Raw genomic sequence first — 15634 nt, 5'->3', positions numbered from 1 at the left:
TCTAGAGACACAGAAAGGTCAAACAGCTTGCAGCTCCTCAGCATCAGAACTGGGATGCAGACGCAGGCAGGTCAACTGCGGTGACTGAACACCAACCATTCCTCCACACATCTAGTTTTGGGCCTGGAAGAGTGAAGACGGATGGAAAGGTCTTTTGGAGAATTAAAAAAAAAAAAAAAAAAAAAAACAGAATAAAGAAATAATATTCTCAGGCTTTTCTGAGTTGTGCAATCTGTCCCAGGAAACAGAATGGAGCTGAATGCCCCAGGAGCCAGGATGGACGGTCCTCTCATAGGCTCCCTTTTAAAATCTGGGCTTTAAGGAGAAAGATGTAAATCTCGGTTAAAACGGCAGGAAAGGTCAACAACTTAGCATGAGCTGAAATCCACTGATCCCTGCTCTGGAGGGACCAGGTGTTAAGTTATGGGCTGAGAAGGGTGACACCTGCTGGGCACCGAGGACAAGAATAGGTGGGACCTGGCTCCTGACATATGTGGTCCCTTGCTGCCCTCTTCTGGCAAGAATTGGGAATACGCAGGAAGCTGCGGGTAGCCCCACTTCCTCCAAAACCCACAAATCTCCTGGGAAAGACGGAAAGAATCTACTGGAATCAGAGTGTGGCGCACGTCAGTTCCTCCCTCTCCACACACATACACACATATTGAACCAATGTTACAGTCAGTTTTCACTTTTTAGCATTCTGTGACTGTGTAGCTGTTTTAAAAGTTGCTTAAGATGGTTTTTTGTTTTGTTTTGGTTTTGGTTTTGCTTTTTTTTTTTTTTTTTTTTTTTTTTTTTGAGACAGAGTCTCGCTCTGTCTCCCATGCTGCTGGAGTGCAGTGGCGCGATCTCGGCTCACTACAAGCTCCGCCTCCCGGGTACAAGCGATTCTCCTGCCTCAGCCTCCCAAGTAGCTGGGATTACAGGTGCACACCACCATGCCTGTCTAATTTTTACATTTTTAGTAGAGACGGGATTTCACCATGTTGGCCAGGCTGGTCTCGAACTCCTGGCCTCAAAGGATCTGCCTACTTAGGCCTCCCAAAGTGCTGGGATTACAGGCGTCAGCCACCCTGCCCCGGCCAAGGTTGAATTTAAAAACTTATTACATTTGCCACCTTTTCAAAGATGATGTTTCTTAAGGTACAAGAATATGAGAATTAAAATACAAGTTTTGATGATTTAACAAAATGCTAGTTTGTTCATCATTTCATATGCTCTTTTTTTATTTTTTATTTTTTTAGAGACAGGGTCTCCCTCCCGGTGACTCCGTCACCCAGGCTGGAGTGCAGTGGTACGATCAAAGCTCACTGCAGCCTCAGACTCCTGGTCTCTATCCTCTCATCTCAGCCTCCTGAGCACCACATCTGGCTTATTTTTAAATTTTTTGTAGAGATGGGGTATCAGTGTCTGGCTATGTTGCCCAGGCTGGTCTTGAATTCCTGGTCTCAAGTGACCCTCCTGTCTCAGCCTCCCACAGAGCTGGGATTACAGAACAGGCATGAGCCACTGCACCAGGCCTTTATGTTTTCAAAAATTGTAAACTCATTGTTGGTTTGGAAATACTTGTTTTCAATATTTTAAAAATCACTATTTGTTATGCGATAGCCTAGGGATCCCACCATTTGGTTGCAGTACTTTTGAAAATAATCATTTTATTTTCAAATGTGAATTTTCATCAAAACAAAACCAGTAGCTCATGTTTTAGAAATTTATCTTTGGTATAGATATGTGGGCAAAAACATTCCAAAGTAATAAAGGAGCCCCCTTGAGTTGAGAAGCATTACATAAATGCCAGAACAAAACCATTGATCTCACCGAGAACTCCTAGAATTCCTGATCAGTTGTGCCACACAGAATAGGCTGCCTTGTGCGCCTCTGTGAAATTCCAAATGGGTGGCTCAAGAGCTCCTGGCTCATGTGTGAGTCCCCAGACCTTCTTCATGCAGTTACCAGAACAATTGTTTAAAATGCAGTCAGATCATGATACTCCTCTGCTTCTGGAGAGGCCAAATGTCACACCTTTGATCTTAGAATAAAATACTGATTCCTTCCTGGCTTTACAAGGCCAGGTGCTCTGACTCATGCCAGCCCCGCCAGGCCTGCCTTTGGTCACTTTTCCTTCTCCTTCAGCTATTTGCATTTTCATCCTTTAGGGACCTTTCTGTGGACTCTACTTCAACATTCTGTTTATTTCCTTCGGAGCATTTGCTTCCATCTGTAATAACTGTGCATGTTTATCCGTTGTTCATTTCTTGTCTCCACCATTAGGCGGCATCCCCAGGGGGAGGTCCTCATCCACTTTGCTCTTTGCTGTGTTCCCAGTGCCTAATGAGCATTATTTGTCAATGAGTGAGTGAGTGAATGAAGTGAGCAAAGGAACACAATGAGTGGTGACAGACACCTAAGGTCACTCCACGCAGATCATAGTACTAGGTTATTTACATAAATATATAAGGAAGTTCCATCCATGGCCCATGGCCTGGGAAGCGAAGAGAGGGCTACGGTTGGGATCAGGCCAACAGCTGTACTTTCATCTTTGACTTAAACTTGTCATCAAAACCACTCCCCTCCCTGCTTAGAGAATACCAGGGAAGCAGACAGAACCTCAGGAGCCACTGACCCACGTGCTAAGGAAGCTGGAAGGCAGCAAGAAAGCACAGGCTCGCTAACTCAACAGGTGCAATTTTGTGTCAGTGCTGTGGGTACCGATCCAGGATGCAAACACCAGCTGCTCAACCAACCAGGAACACTTTGTGTTGATCCAATGTCTTCCCCTTGAAAAGGTGCCAGCACAGTCTCATAGGCACACAGCCCTGCTCAGAGGTAGGCACATTAACATTCCCATTTTACAAATGGCAGGAGAATGCACCCATGATTGGTGGGCTGGGCACAGTATTGGCCAGTAGGCTCATGTCTTTCAGGGGTTCTGTCTCCATTTTCACTGTGAGACAATCAGAGCCTGAACAAGGGAAACTAAGTTCAGAACTGTCACCAGTTCTAAATCTGTGCCTGAGGAAGCCTGATGAGAGCCGTCTCCAGGAGAGGTAGCTAGGATGGAAATGCTTGCTGGGCTCCAGGGAGGCTCCAGGGAGCCAGACAGCCTGGGGCACAGTTTCCTCCCTCCCTGCTGAAGTGTTACTGGTTTGATGTAATTTCCGCTGCCATTCATGGCCTTTCTCCTAGGCAGGATCCTGGCACCTGACTGAGGAACCATCCAAAGAACAAGGTTAAGCCAGAATAAAATGCCCAAGAGCCTCCCAGGCTGGGGCAGCCATCAGGGCGGGCTGATCTGGGGGTTCTTCAGGAAGGTGGCCAGTTTTTGGGCCACAGCGTCCAGTTCGATCAGGTTGGTGCACTGAAAGAGGTTGCTGTTCCGGACGAAATAGTGTTTCAGGAAGTGCTGGCTCACGCACTTGTGCAATTTCCTCACCAGGCGCAGAAACGCTTTGCTGAAGACCTTCCAGTCTTTAAAGTGGGGATATTTCTCACAGGTCCAAAAGAGCACAGTCTGTGGAAGGAAGAAGTGCTGTCAGACATTGTTTCAGGCAATGGAGGAGGATATCTGGGAAACAATTATTGAGTTTATGTGGCCTTGGAAGGAGGGAGAAAAAGAGTTGCCTGGGCAGACTGGATCTACCATGAATTCACAATTCCCAACTTCAGGTGGGCCTTTAGTTTACACGTTGGTCTCCCGCACCTCTTCCCTAATCTCCTCCAACATTTCCAATGTCACCACTCCAGGCAATGTCTTTGCCTCCTACTTTATGGAGAAAATGGAACCCCTCATCCTCCCAAACCAGACAGATCTTGCCTGCTGCAGCACCCTCCTTTCTTCCTCCCTGCTTCTGCCTCTTCTGCCTGTGGGGCTGATCCCTCCACAGGGTCCCGGATGCCATCTTCCAGGAACTGTATATGGTGGATTACCCTCTTCTTCAACTGCTTTTCACAAGTTGAAAGCTCTCCTGCCACCCCAACGCCACATCTGCCTCCTGCCCTCACTCTTCCCTCGGCAAATCCAGGTTTCTCCAGAGAGTCAGCTCTATTGTTTGTCATCATTTCCTCTCCTCCCGTTTCTCGCCTCAGTCTGCTCCAAGATGGATTCTTCTCTCATTAATCCTCAAAGGCTCCTCTCTTCAAGGCCCAGTGATCTCCATGTTGCTCAATGCAACAGGCCTTTGTCAGCCTGCACCTTACCTGACCTTTCAGCAGACCTGGTTCTCTCGCCCACACCCTCCCTCCTGAGCCATCCTTCACTTGACTTCCAAGCAATCGACTCTCTGGGTTTTCTCCTAGCATTACAGCGCCTCCTTGGCAGGCTTCTACTCCTTGGCCTGCCTTTGAGAGGTGGAGTTTCTGGAGGCTCAGTTCTAGGCCCTCTTCTCCTCTCACTGTACATTCATTCCTCAGCTCTGTGTTCCCTCCACAACAGCAGCTCTAATTCTCACTACAAATCAATGACTTGCAAATTTGTGTCTCCAGCCCAGACTTCTCCTCTGACCTCCTTACCGTGTATCTCTTGAGTATCTGAAAGTTATCTCAGTCCCAACATGTCCAAACTGAACCCCTGCTCTTCCTGCACAAACCTGATCTGCCTCCAGAGTTGCTTAACTAGCTAGTTGTGCAACATGCAAACCTAGGAGTCATCCTTCTCCCTTACTGCCCCCAGTCAAGTCCTGCAATCCTCTTGCCTGAGTATTTCTCGAGTCCACCCATTTACCTTCACCTCGAGTATTATTCTACCATCCCCCTCCACACTGCCTCCACATCTCACTGGACCTCTGCAGTAGCCATCTCATCAGAGGCTGTTCTTGCCACCATCCAAACTATCACCATCCACACTGCTGCCAATACACATCTACTTCCCTTCTCATCTAAAATACTTCAAGCTCTTCCCATTGTTTGTTAGCTAAAAACATCATCCTTAACATGGTGTGGTTTATAAGGTTTGGTCCCTGCCTTCCTTTCCAGACGCATCTTGACCCGTATCCTCCCTTGCTGTCTTCATGTAGCCACACCAGCTGTTTCGTGCTCCATTCTACCATGGGGCCTTTGCACCTCCTGCTTCAGCTGCATAGGACAAACTTCTTTCCCTTCTTTGTCCATCAGATCAAATTTCCCTAGTACAGCCACTGCACACTCTCTTAGCCATGTACTTCTCATAAGAAGGAGCGACAACTGTAGTAGTTTTTATATTTATGTGATTGATTGTATCATTTCCCCTACTGGATTATAAACTTTATGAGAACAGTGAATGATGCCTATTTTTATCCACTATTAAGCTATCCAGTACCCAGCAGAGGCTAGCCCATGAGAGGAAGTCAATAAACATTTATTGAATAAGTGAATTAATGAATTATCCATTCATGTTATGGTTTAGATATTGAGTATTTTTATACAGTCTTTATTTTTTAGAGCAGTTGTAAGTTCATAGCAACTATGTATTTAGATTATATGATTATGAATAAATGAGTTAGAGATAATTTCATGCAAGTGAAGATAACCTAGATACCAGAAAAAAATGTTAATTCCTCTTGTTAATTAAGCTTTTATCATCCTAAGCAAACTGGGGCAGTTAAGCTCATTACAAGCAAGCCAATGTACTTTGAGTGGGTTTTAGGAATAAATAAGTCAATAAAAGATAAGCTTTTCCTTCATATGAAACAGTCTTGGGGCAGAGCCTTTTTGACAGTATAAGAGAGTGTCAGACTTAAGGTGAGGCGAGGCTGAGTGCCACAGCTTCCTAATGCTGTTTTGCAACCCAGCCTCTTCCACTTTCCCCAGAATGAAGACTTGGCAAGGATCCAGCACACTCAAGTCATCATCTGGGATGGTGTCTAACACCACGTTTGTCACCAGCCACATTCATTTCAAGGGTGAGGATGCCTAAATGGGAGATAATTCTGTCTGTGGACTAAGGATGGAAGACCAGAGAAAAAGGCAGTTAGCACTTTGTGTTTATCTTACTCCAGAAATAGCTCCCTTAAAAAAAATGCCCATCCTTGAGGATGCCCAATTCTATTGTGCCATGCAGGTGGGTCAGGGAGGACTGAAACAGAATCCTTAAGGAGTTGCCTTAAAATCCACTAGGTGACTTAGGAACTATCAGAATAGAAGTCAGCCCTTGTGGGGAGTACAGATTTGCAAGCAGCTATGGGTTGGGAGATTCATGGTGGCCCCATTCAATCATGCCTGAAATATTCATGTCACTGAATGGTATTTCCATCCATCTTAATTGAGAGGTAATGAAGTCAATCGTTAAGGTTATGAGGTTTTGATATGAGATAGACTTGAGTTTGCATCTCAGCTCTGCCTCTTCTAGTGTGGCCTGTATAAAGGAAAGCAAGAGAAGCTAAATCCACAGAACAAATCAAAGTATCTTCTGCAAGCACATGCCCTCCATCCAGGAGAACAGCCTGCATGTTTTTAGGGGAGTGTGCTTGGGACACGTTGAGAATATTGGAACTCCAGAGAAAAGCCCCAGTGCATGTGAATGAGATGTTAACAGATTCTTCCGCAAGTCAAAATGGATAGGTTATCAGAAAGATAAGAAGTTGAAGCAAAGATTAGTGATTTTGTGCAAAAAAGAAGAGAAAAGTTGAGCAAGATATGAAGCCACTCATTCATTTGCTCTACAAATATTTAATGTGCTACTATGTACAAAGCATTGGGAGAGATACTGGGGGTGTTATTCATCCTCCCAGTGAACAAGAGCACTGAGTAAGGTCAGCATGCTAGCTGGACAAGACCAATGTGGTATCTGTCCTTCAAGAAGTTACTTTAGAGCAGATGGAGTAACATGGGGCAAGAAGAGAGTTTTGTCTATCGAATGAGAGGAGGAACAGGTATGTGAGGAAGGCACCTCACAGATAGGTGACTGCCCCAGGGACCTGTGCTTACCTGAGTGGAAAGGCAGTCCATCCTTTCTGGGGCCAGAGAGGAGGGCTGAAGCTCCTAGACCCACACTAGCTAGGCTGGCTGGGGTGTCCTGCAAGTGTCTCCTACCTCCCTACCCCAGCAGGCTGCACAGAACTGCTACATGAGAGTCTGCTTCACTCTGTGTGGTCCACTATTTGAGAAAGAGGGAGTCGGGAGGGTGGTCAAAGGCCCCCTTCCCAGGGAGGCCCCCCTAACTGCCCAGTCCAGGTCAGGCTCTGCTGCTCTGAGCCTTCACAGAGCCATGCTCCTCCCGTTCCAGTGCTTCCTCACTGTGTGATTGTACATGCACCCACTGGCTTGCCTTACCCATGTCTATCTCCCATGCTAGACCAGAAGTGACAGAGTGAGGAACCACATCTGTGTCTGTTCACCTTTGTGCTGGCAGGGGTTGAGCCCACAGCAGGTACTGGGGCAGGCCTCTGGCCCAGAGTAATCTCAATAGACACTTGCTGAATGAGTGAGGGAAGGCGTGAATGGATGTGTGCTGTTGGGTTTAGGGCAAGGAGAGGCAGGTGCTGGCAGAGCAAGGGAAAATCCTTGCCTGGTGATTTGGACCCTGGAAAGAGGTGTGTGGCAGTACGTGTGTGGTAACCTCTGTGTTGCATTTCCTGGTTCCCTCTGTGTTAGTGGGTCTGTGTGCATGAGGAAGCAGTGGGTTCTAAGACTGGCACAAACATAAAGCCATCAAAGTGTGAGGCACAAATCACATTTTGTAATTTATTTCTGAACCTCAGCAGGGTTTCTGGCACCTAGTGGGCACTCAGGTTGGTTTGGTGGTAAAATAAAAGTGAGAGGGGAGAAAAAGTGGGAGAGAAGAGAATTGAAAAAGGGAAGGAAGGGAGGAAATTTTACCCTGGACAGGGGTGTTGTGGACTCCCATATGGTGCTAGCTTACATATTTCCATAATAAGTAGGCATTTGTTGGACGGCAAATGTAGATACTAGAGCCTCATTTTTCACACAAGCCAGCCCTACTGAGTGGCTCTGGCCAGGCCCTAAAGAGGCCACAGGGAGAATGATGTATCCAAAGCTGCCCCTGGGCCTTCTCCCACCTGCCCCACACTCACCTGCAGATGGTGGGACGTGATGACCGGCCTGTTCCCTGGGCACCAGACGTCCTCCTTCAGCTGCCTCATGACCTGAAAACACTTCCTACGGCAGCCCCCATCCTCATCCAGCTGTTCTAGCAACACCTGCTCAGCACGGAGGAAGCTCAGCTGCCAGTGATAATTTGAACACGGCAACAAGTTAAACCCAAACGACTGGGAGAAAGAGAAAAACATTGGGAAATGAGAACAATGCTCACTGGTGTAGAAAGCCATTTCTGAAGCAGTCCGCTGGTCTGGGGAACTTGTCACCAGGCAGACAGCACATCCTATGTGGGGAGGAAAAGGGGGTGTCAGGGAGACCACAAGCCACTTTGGATGTGGACAGTTAGAAGGTGGTACCCACTTCCTCTCCTGCAGCAGTTCTCCAACTTGAGCATGCATGAGAATCACATCACCCGGAGGGCTCCTTAAAAGACATATTGCTGGGCCCTGTTCAAGGGTGTCATTCAGCAGGTCCAGAGTGGGGGCCCGGGAAGCTGCATTTCTAACAAGTTCTCAGGTGACGCTGGTGCAGGGCCCACACTTTGAGAACTATTGATCTAGTGACACCTCAACTTTCCTTTGAAACTCTTTGGCGGTCAGTAATGCTGTGACTGGTTAAGCTGTTGGCATCACTGCTCTGGACAGCTGGGTCCCGCCCACTGATACCTTGATGCACTCCACTCTCTCTTGGGAAGGCCAGCGTTGCAGACATCGAGGCCACCGAGCTTTCTCGGACCAGGTGGTGGGGATCTCCACTGCGGGGGCCAGCTCCAATTCCACCTGATATGCAGATGTTTCCACAGCAATCCAAACTGCAGAGCGGTTTCCTAGCATGCTGACCTTACCTGACAGGAAATGACCAAATGGATAAGGAGAAGAGAAAGGCTTGCACATTACAAGCATTCAAACAAGAAATTTGTGAGCAGTTGCTCTGATCAGCATCTTGCAACTGGTGTGGCAACTTTCACAATGTCTGTAGCACGTCAAGGATCACAATGTCTGTAGCATGTCAAGGATCACAACGCCTGTAGCAGGTCAAGGTTTTGACATCAAAACCAGATGGTTAGTCACCTAGCCAGCGTCAGAGCATTACTAAGAAGTCTCATTGCTAGTGGGTTTTTCTTTCTACCCCAATCCCAAGGCTTTTGTGGTACCTTTTCTTTTAAATTAATAGATTATTTTCAAGAGGCTCAACTGAAAGTAAAAGCCATAGAATAAAAAGAAAAAGTGTAGTACATATGCTCCTTGACTTACGATGGGGTCACATCCCGATAAAGCTGAAAATATTGTAAGTTGAAAATGTATTAATACACCGAGCCTACCAAACATCATAGCTTAGCCTAGCCTACCTTCAATGTGCTCAAAACACTTACATTAACTTAGAGTTGGACAAAATCATCTAACACAAAGCCTATTTTTATAATAAAGTGTTGAATATCTCATGGTATTCATTGAATGGTTGTATGGGTACTCAAAGTACAGGTTCTACTAAACATGTATCACTTTTGCACCCTTGTAAAGTAAAAAAAATCATATGTTGAGCCATGGCAAATTGGGGACTGACTGTATTTGCTACTGTAAAATGAAACCTAACTATTTTTCTATATCCTTCTCCATTCCACCCAAATATCTAAATGTTGGTTTTCAGAGTAATGCAAACATAGGGAAGGCTAATGCCATTTTTTTTTTTTTTCCTTCTTCACCTAGATGTTCTGACACTGGCTGGGGACAGTATCAGCCTCCTTATTTATTCATATGCCTTTGGTGAAATTCGGCTTCACCTGTCTTTTATCTAGGCCTCAGTCTCTTAGATGGTATTTGTTTTTACCATCCACTCAGCTAGCCGAGCCTCAGAGGCATCTATCATCAGAAACCCCTGTAACCACAAAGTACATCAAAGCACGTCACAGCCACTGTTTCAGAGGATTGAGTGATTTGAAAGAAGCTGCCATTGCCTCATTTTCCAACCAGGAAAAGAGAAGAAGAGAAAACTATGCATCTAGTAGTTTTCCAGCTCACATACTATAATTTCCTCATTTCCAATTTGCTCTTTCTTCTTTCAAAAGATACAGTTTTTGTTTGTTTGTTTGTCTTCATTGCAGATAAAGATAAGCAGTCTTGAATAGATCAGGATCTATTCATCCTTATTTGCTAATCCCAATTTTTGAAATAGATCAGAATCTATTATTTTGCATTTCCTTGCACAGAGAAGAAAATGGAAACATGTTAATTGTGTTAGGCTTTTCAAAATGGAAACATTCCCTGGCCCAGGTGGGATAAAGGGCTTGTTGCCTGCATGTCATCAGAGCTGCCCAGACAGGAACATGACAACTGGCACTTTAGCATTATTTACCAAAAGCGTCTCATCAACCTTGCCCAGTCTGAATCTCTGCTTTGCACTTTCACTATGAATAATGTCACACAGCATAAGAGGTGAGTCGATGCTGCAGCCAGCCCACTGGCCCCCACCCTGCTCTGCAGCTGGCTCTGCTTACGAGGTGTGCAACCTTCAGAAGTGACTTAATCTCTAAGTCTCAGTTTCCTCATCCCTAAAACAGGTAGGAAAAGAATTCTTACTGTATTGTGTGGTTATGAGGATTAAATTAAATAACCCATGAAACTTACTCTACTTAGTAAAAAATCTATTAAACATAAATTATTACCATTATGAAAATTTTCAGAACTATTCTGTCTAGACAAACAAATGTATGTACGAATACATCTTTTTATTTTCACACAGATGGAATCTCATATTGTTTGGCAGTTTGGTTTTTCACTTAACTATCTAGCCCATGCATTTTTCATAGCTCTGTATGTATGCATGGGCATATGCCTGTTCTTTTGTAAGACTGCATAGTAGTCCAGTAGGCAGACACAGCACAATTTAAGTTAGCCAATTTTCCTTTGTTAGCCATTTAGATTACTTCTATTTACTATTATAAAATCTATGGCAGAGAATATTCTGGTGCATATTTCTTTGTGTATTTGTAGAAATATATTTCTAGAACTGGAATTGTTGAATTGTCAAGTGAGCACATTATGAAAATAAAATATAGACAACTTGCTCTTTAAAAAGGAGACACCAATTTCCACTTCTAATAACAACACGAAAATACCCATTTCACCATGCCCACTCGACACTAAGCATGATCAAACTTTTCATTTCTTTTAACTTGTTAGGTATTTTAATGTACCCAACATGAGGTATATTCTAATATATGTTGAAATATACATTAGATGGAATGTCTTTTCTTATTTTTGCAAGTCATTTGTATTCTTTTTCTGTGATTCCTTCTTTTTTTTTTTTTTTTTTGGTAATTATTTCTATTGGTCAGCTCATCTTTTTTCTTATTGGTTTATAGATTGAGAAAATTTTTATTTTCCTAATTATATAATTAAGAAAATTGGCCATTTCTTTCCAGTTTGAAATTCACCTTTTCACTTTGTGTGAACAAAAAGGGTGTGTGTGTGTGTGTGTGTGTGTGTGTGTGTGTGTGTGCGTATGCTGTACAGTAGCTTAAGACTTTGGAGTTGTCAAATTTAGTCAGTTCTTTTGGCTCCTGGATTTTGTGTTTTGGTTCAAGTTAGTGGTTTCCAAATGTGGAATCTCAGCACACTGTGGTACTGCAGTCAGATGGAGGTGCTGCAGTAAAAATGTACTAATAAAGAAGACCTGGGGTTTATGAATAATTTCCTTTTAAAAAAAAATATGCTTAAGTTTTTAAGCCTGGTTAAGGTGCATAATCCACAGCATTTTATATCTATGCCAGCACAGTAACTTTCTCAAAGCCACAACACTATTTTGTTAGTATGAATTCCAACCTTCTGTGCATCAATGGCAGGGGAAAAAAGCTGATTCATCTTATTAAGATTAAACAAATGTGAAGAGCACATGATTATTTTCTCAAATGTAGGCTGTGAGTTGCAGGTAACACCCAAACAGAGGTTTTGTAGAGCGAAAGGGGAATGCCAGCAATTACCCTTGCCCTTGTTCCTGATAAGCTCACCTGAGAGGTGACAGGTTCTAATTGCGTTTTCCACCAGCTTCCGGAACACCAGGAGGACCTTAGCGGGCACAATATCTCCGTCGATGTTCACGTCTGTCTCATGCCACTGCCACAGGCTCTTCATAAACTGTTCCACCTCCAGCCACTGCTGCAGACCCTCAGGGTCCCGCAACGGGCAGGGCAGCCTGGTGCCCTGCAGGGTGTAGTACCGCCAGCGCTGCTCCCTGGCCTCCCTGTACCCAGCCAGGCCTTTTATTGGGACTGTGACAAGGAACTGACTGGGGGCCAAAACCTAGGGTCAGGAAAGGATTGAAAACAAGCATGAATACACAGATTCGGGAGGTAACGGAAGTCCTGGGAGCTGACCTGTCTCGCCAGGCAGCTCTCTTAACCACTCCACCCTCAGCAGTGTGACCAGATACACAGAGACATAGACCTGGGTGTTACCAGTGGATTACCTCTTTGTTCTGCTACTGAATCACTGTAAATACTTTGGGCAAGTACATTAGCTCACTGAGTTTATTATCTTATGACTATACAAGTAAAGACAGTGAGCTGGACCAGGAACTCCAGAGGAGGCCTAAAGTTTGAGAAAGAAGAATGAGTATGCATGGAGTTCCCTGCAGATGCGACACTGCAATTCTAATGCATTTGGCCATTTCAACTTCACAATCACACAGTAAGGTGAGCTTTGTTGCCATTTTCCAGATGAGGAATCCAAGATGCAGAGGGGCTTGGAGATCTCCCCAGGGACACACAGCCAGTAAGTAGAAGAGTCAGAATTCGAGTTTAGGTCTTTGGACAGCTTGTTCAGTTATTATTTTTCTACCCTGGGCTGGCACTCAGTCAACAATGAATGACATGGAATGGTGAATGTTTTGACACAAATAAAAGGTGGGAAGTAACAGGAAGGGAGTTTAAAAGATTTTGTAAAATGTCTCCTTTTTTGGGGGTGGGGGGGCCTTTACTGATGACCCATGGTCAGTGTTCATGACTAACCCTTCCAAAATCAAAGGCAAAATGAAAGCTTATTTGTTGAGACAATGTGAGCTGTTGAGATAATTCTAAGTTTAAAGAAAAAAAAGCAAACAATCAGAATCCACCTAATCCCTTTCTCCAGGAACCAGTGAAGCAATGACTGGGGGAAAGCAGGCAGACCAGCAGCCAAGAGACAGAACAAGTGGGTAAACAGAGCAGCCAAAGGAGCCTGAACTCTGACCATGTCCCACTTCACACACACCTTCAGCTGTGAGTCAGCTGCCTCCTTCTCACAGAAAGCTCTGACCATGGAATTCGGTTAACTCTTGCCCAGGGCCAGTCATTGACCCATTGAGGGGTGAATGTCCTAATCAGCCCCAGCTGGTTCTGCCTAACTCTAAGAAAACAATAGTTTGATGTTTTAGATGATGTATCCACATGACTTCTGGTACCCACAGAAAGGTAGCTGGATTTAAAAAGAGGAAAAAAACATCCAAAGTCCCTGGAATTTCAGATCTGTACATTATTTCAATTCACTTTCATGTGAATTCAAAAGCAGAACTATCATGTTGTCATGTAAGTGGTGCTTAGTAAATATTTGTTGAGCAGCCTGGGCAATATGACGAAATCCATCTCTACAAAATAAAAAAAAAATAAAAAATAAAAAAAAATTAGCCAGGCATGGTGGCATTTGCATCTGTAGTCCCAGCTGCTCAGGTGACTGAGGTGGGAAATCACTTAAGCCTGGGAGGTTGAGGCTGCAGTAAGCCATGATCTCACCACTGCACTCCAGCCTGGGTGACAGAATGAGACCCTATCTTTAAAAAACAAACAAACAAAAAAACTTGTTGAATTTGATCTAAGTTAAAAGCAATTTTATATGCTATGCTGTAGCTATTTTTGAAACTTAATATGTAAGACATGACATATATAAATGCAAGATATATTTTAAGCTATGAATTCTAAGTAGGACCACGGAAGGAAATTTCCTTGGGTGTAGTGCTAAGAAAAGTAATGTAATATCTCTATTTCCAGTCACTGGTCTATGCGTGACCAAGTTAGATTGGCCTGGGTGGGAGAGTTGGGCAAGTGATGCTCTAGCATTCCAGGATTCAATCTAGTTTTATATTTTTCACCCTGGGATTAATTTCCTACAATCTGACTGTTTCAAATCCACAAATCCCAGCATCTCTTGGGTGGTTCTTGCATCCACCAAACTTGAGATGTAATGGGCCAGCAATGGTCTTTTGCTCAGGTACTAATTCTTTTGCTCATTCATTTATTCATTCATTCCACATATGTTAAGTGTCTACCATGTGCCACACACCATGCTGGGTGCTAGGAACAAAACAATCGGTAAACATGGTCCTTACAATCAAGGGATGTGCAGTCTGTTGTGAGAAATGGGCCATGAGTACATACAAATTTAATACAAAGTGAAAGAGGTATGTGGCATAATAAAAATCAAGATAAAGAATGATGGAGATTCAGAATGATTCAGAATCTCACTTCTCTCACCTCTAAAATTGAAATAACTGGAGTGTCTTTTCCACAAGGTCGTTTACAGGTTTAAGTGAGGTCGTTTCTGTGTGTTCAGCTCTGCCCTCACTACTGTGCTGCTTGAATGCTGGTGTTACCCATTGGCTTACACTGGGTGGGATTCCTTAGCAGGCAGAGGGGTTGCCAGCCTGCTCCTGCAGCTTCTCAGTGGCACCTCTTCTACTTTCTTTTCCCCATCTGCAACCCACAGACTATGACTTTCAATGGTCTTCTTATGGATGCCCTCAGTTCCCTCCACCACACCTCCAATCTATTAAGTAGGTGCTTAATAAATGAAGGTGTATTTAACTGAGTTTTGATTGTGACAGCAGAATGTGCTTTGGAACCAAAAGCTTCTGTGTGAGTTCTGGCTTTAGTGCCTGATATGACTTGATCAAGTCATTTGACTTCTCTAAGCCTACTTTTTCTCATCTAGGAATGTGGGGGCTCAAAGGAAATAACATCTATCTTTTCTTCTTTTTCTAAAGAGACAGAGTCTCACTGCATTGCCCAGGTTGGTCTCAAACTCTTGGCCTCAAGCAATCCTCCTGCTTCGGCCTCCCAAAGTGCTGGGATTATAGGCATAAGCCATGCCGCTGGCTGAAATGACATGTATAACATGAGACTGTAAATAGTAAAAACTAAGAGTACCTGTGAAAACAAGAATTGTTATGAGTATCCTGAGTGAGGCAAGCATCTGTCACACACTGAGATTCACCTGCCCAAGTGTTCTGGCTCTGTTGGTAGCACTTAGAGACAGTGAGACTTGCTTACCTTAATATTTTCATTGTATGTGTCAGAGTAAGGCACAGCTTGAAATCTAATGTCTTGGTTGCTGATGTTTGTGGTCAAATGATGAATGACTTTCTGCACCTCCTCCATAGCCTGGGAAATCTGCTGGCGCCTCAAGTCCACCTGAGTGTGAGAAGGACCAGCGAAGGTAGTTATTTCCTCTGTGGGCCCCAAGGCACTGGCATAAGATAGTGAGGAGACAAGGGTACAGCGAGCGGTGACTGAGGGAGTTCAGCTCAAAAATTCCGCCTTCCCAAGACGCCGGGGAGATGGACTTAGGTCTGACTC

At 44.4% G+C, this 15634-nt stretch overlaps 1 protein-coding gene across 4 annotated transcripts in view; it reads right to left on the bottom strand.

The window, feature by feature from the left end:
• Positions 1–1555: 1555 nt before the first annotated feature.
• Positions 1556–15634, bottom strand: part of MAB21L3 (mab-21 like 3) — a 57387-nt gene continuing 43308 nt past the window's right edge. For all 4 annotated transcript variants that reach the window (XM_017869806.1, XM_017869803.1, XM_017869805.1 and 1 more), the window contains exons 3-7: positions 15329–15469; positions 12038–12329; positions 8697–8875; positions 8007–8201; positions 1556–3511 (exon numbers count right to left, since the gene is read on the bottom strand). In XM_017869806.1, the coding sequence (XP_017725295.1) occupies positions 3278–3511; positions 8007–8201; positions 8697–8875; positions 12038–12329; positions 15329–15469 (1041 nt within the window). In that variant the 3' untranslated portion in view covers positions 1556–3277. The remainder of the gene's footprint in view (positions 3512–8006; positions 8202–8696; positions 8876–12037; positions 12330–15328; positions 15470–15634) is intronic.

Source organism: Rhinopithecus bieti, unplaced genomic scaffold, assembly GCF_001698545.2.
Source record: "Rhinopithecus bieti isolate Rb0 unplaced genomic scaffold, ASM169854v2 scaffold_3040, whole genome shotgun sequence".
NCBI lineage: Eukaryota > Metazoa > Chordata > Mammalia > Primates > Cercopithecidae > Rhinopithecus > Rhinopithecus bieti.
Note: the sequence above shows the minus strand (reverse complement) of the source record. Positions and strands in the feature narration are given on the sequence as shown.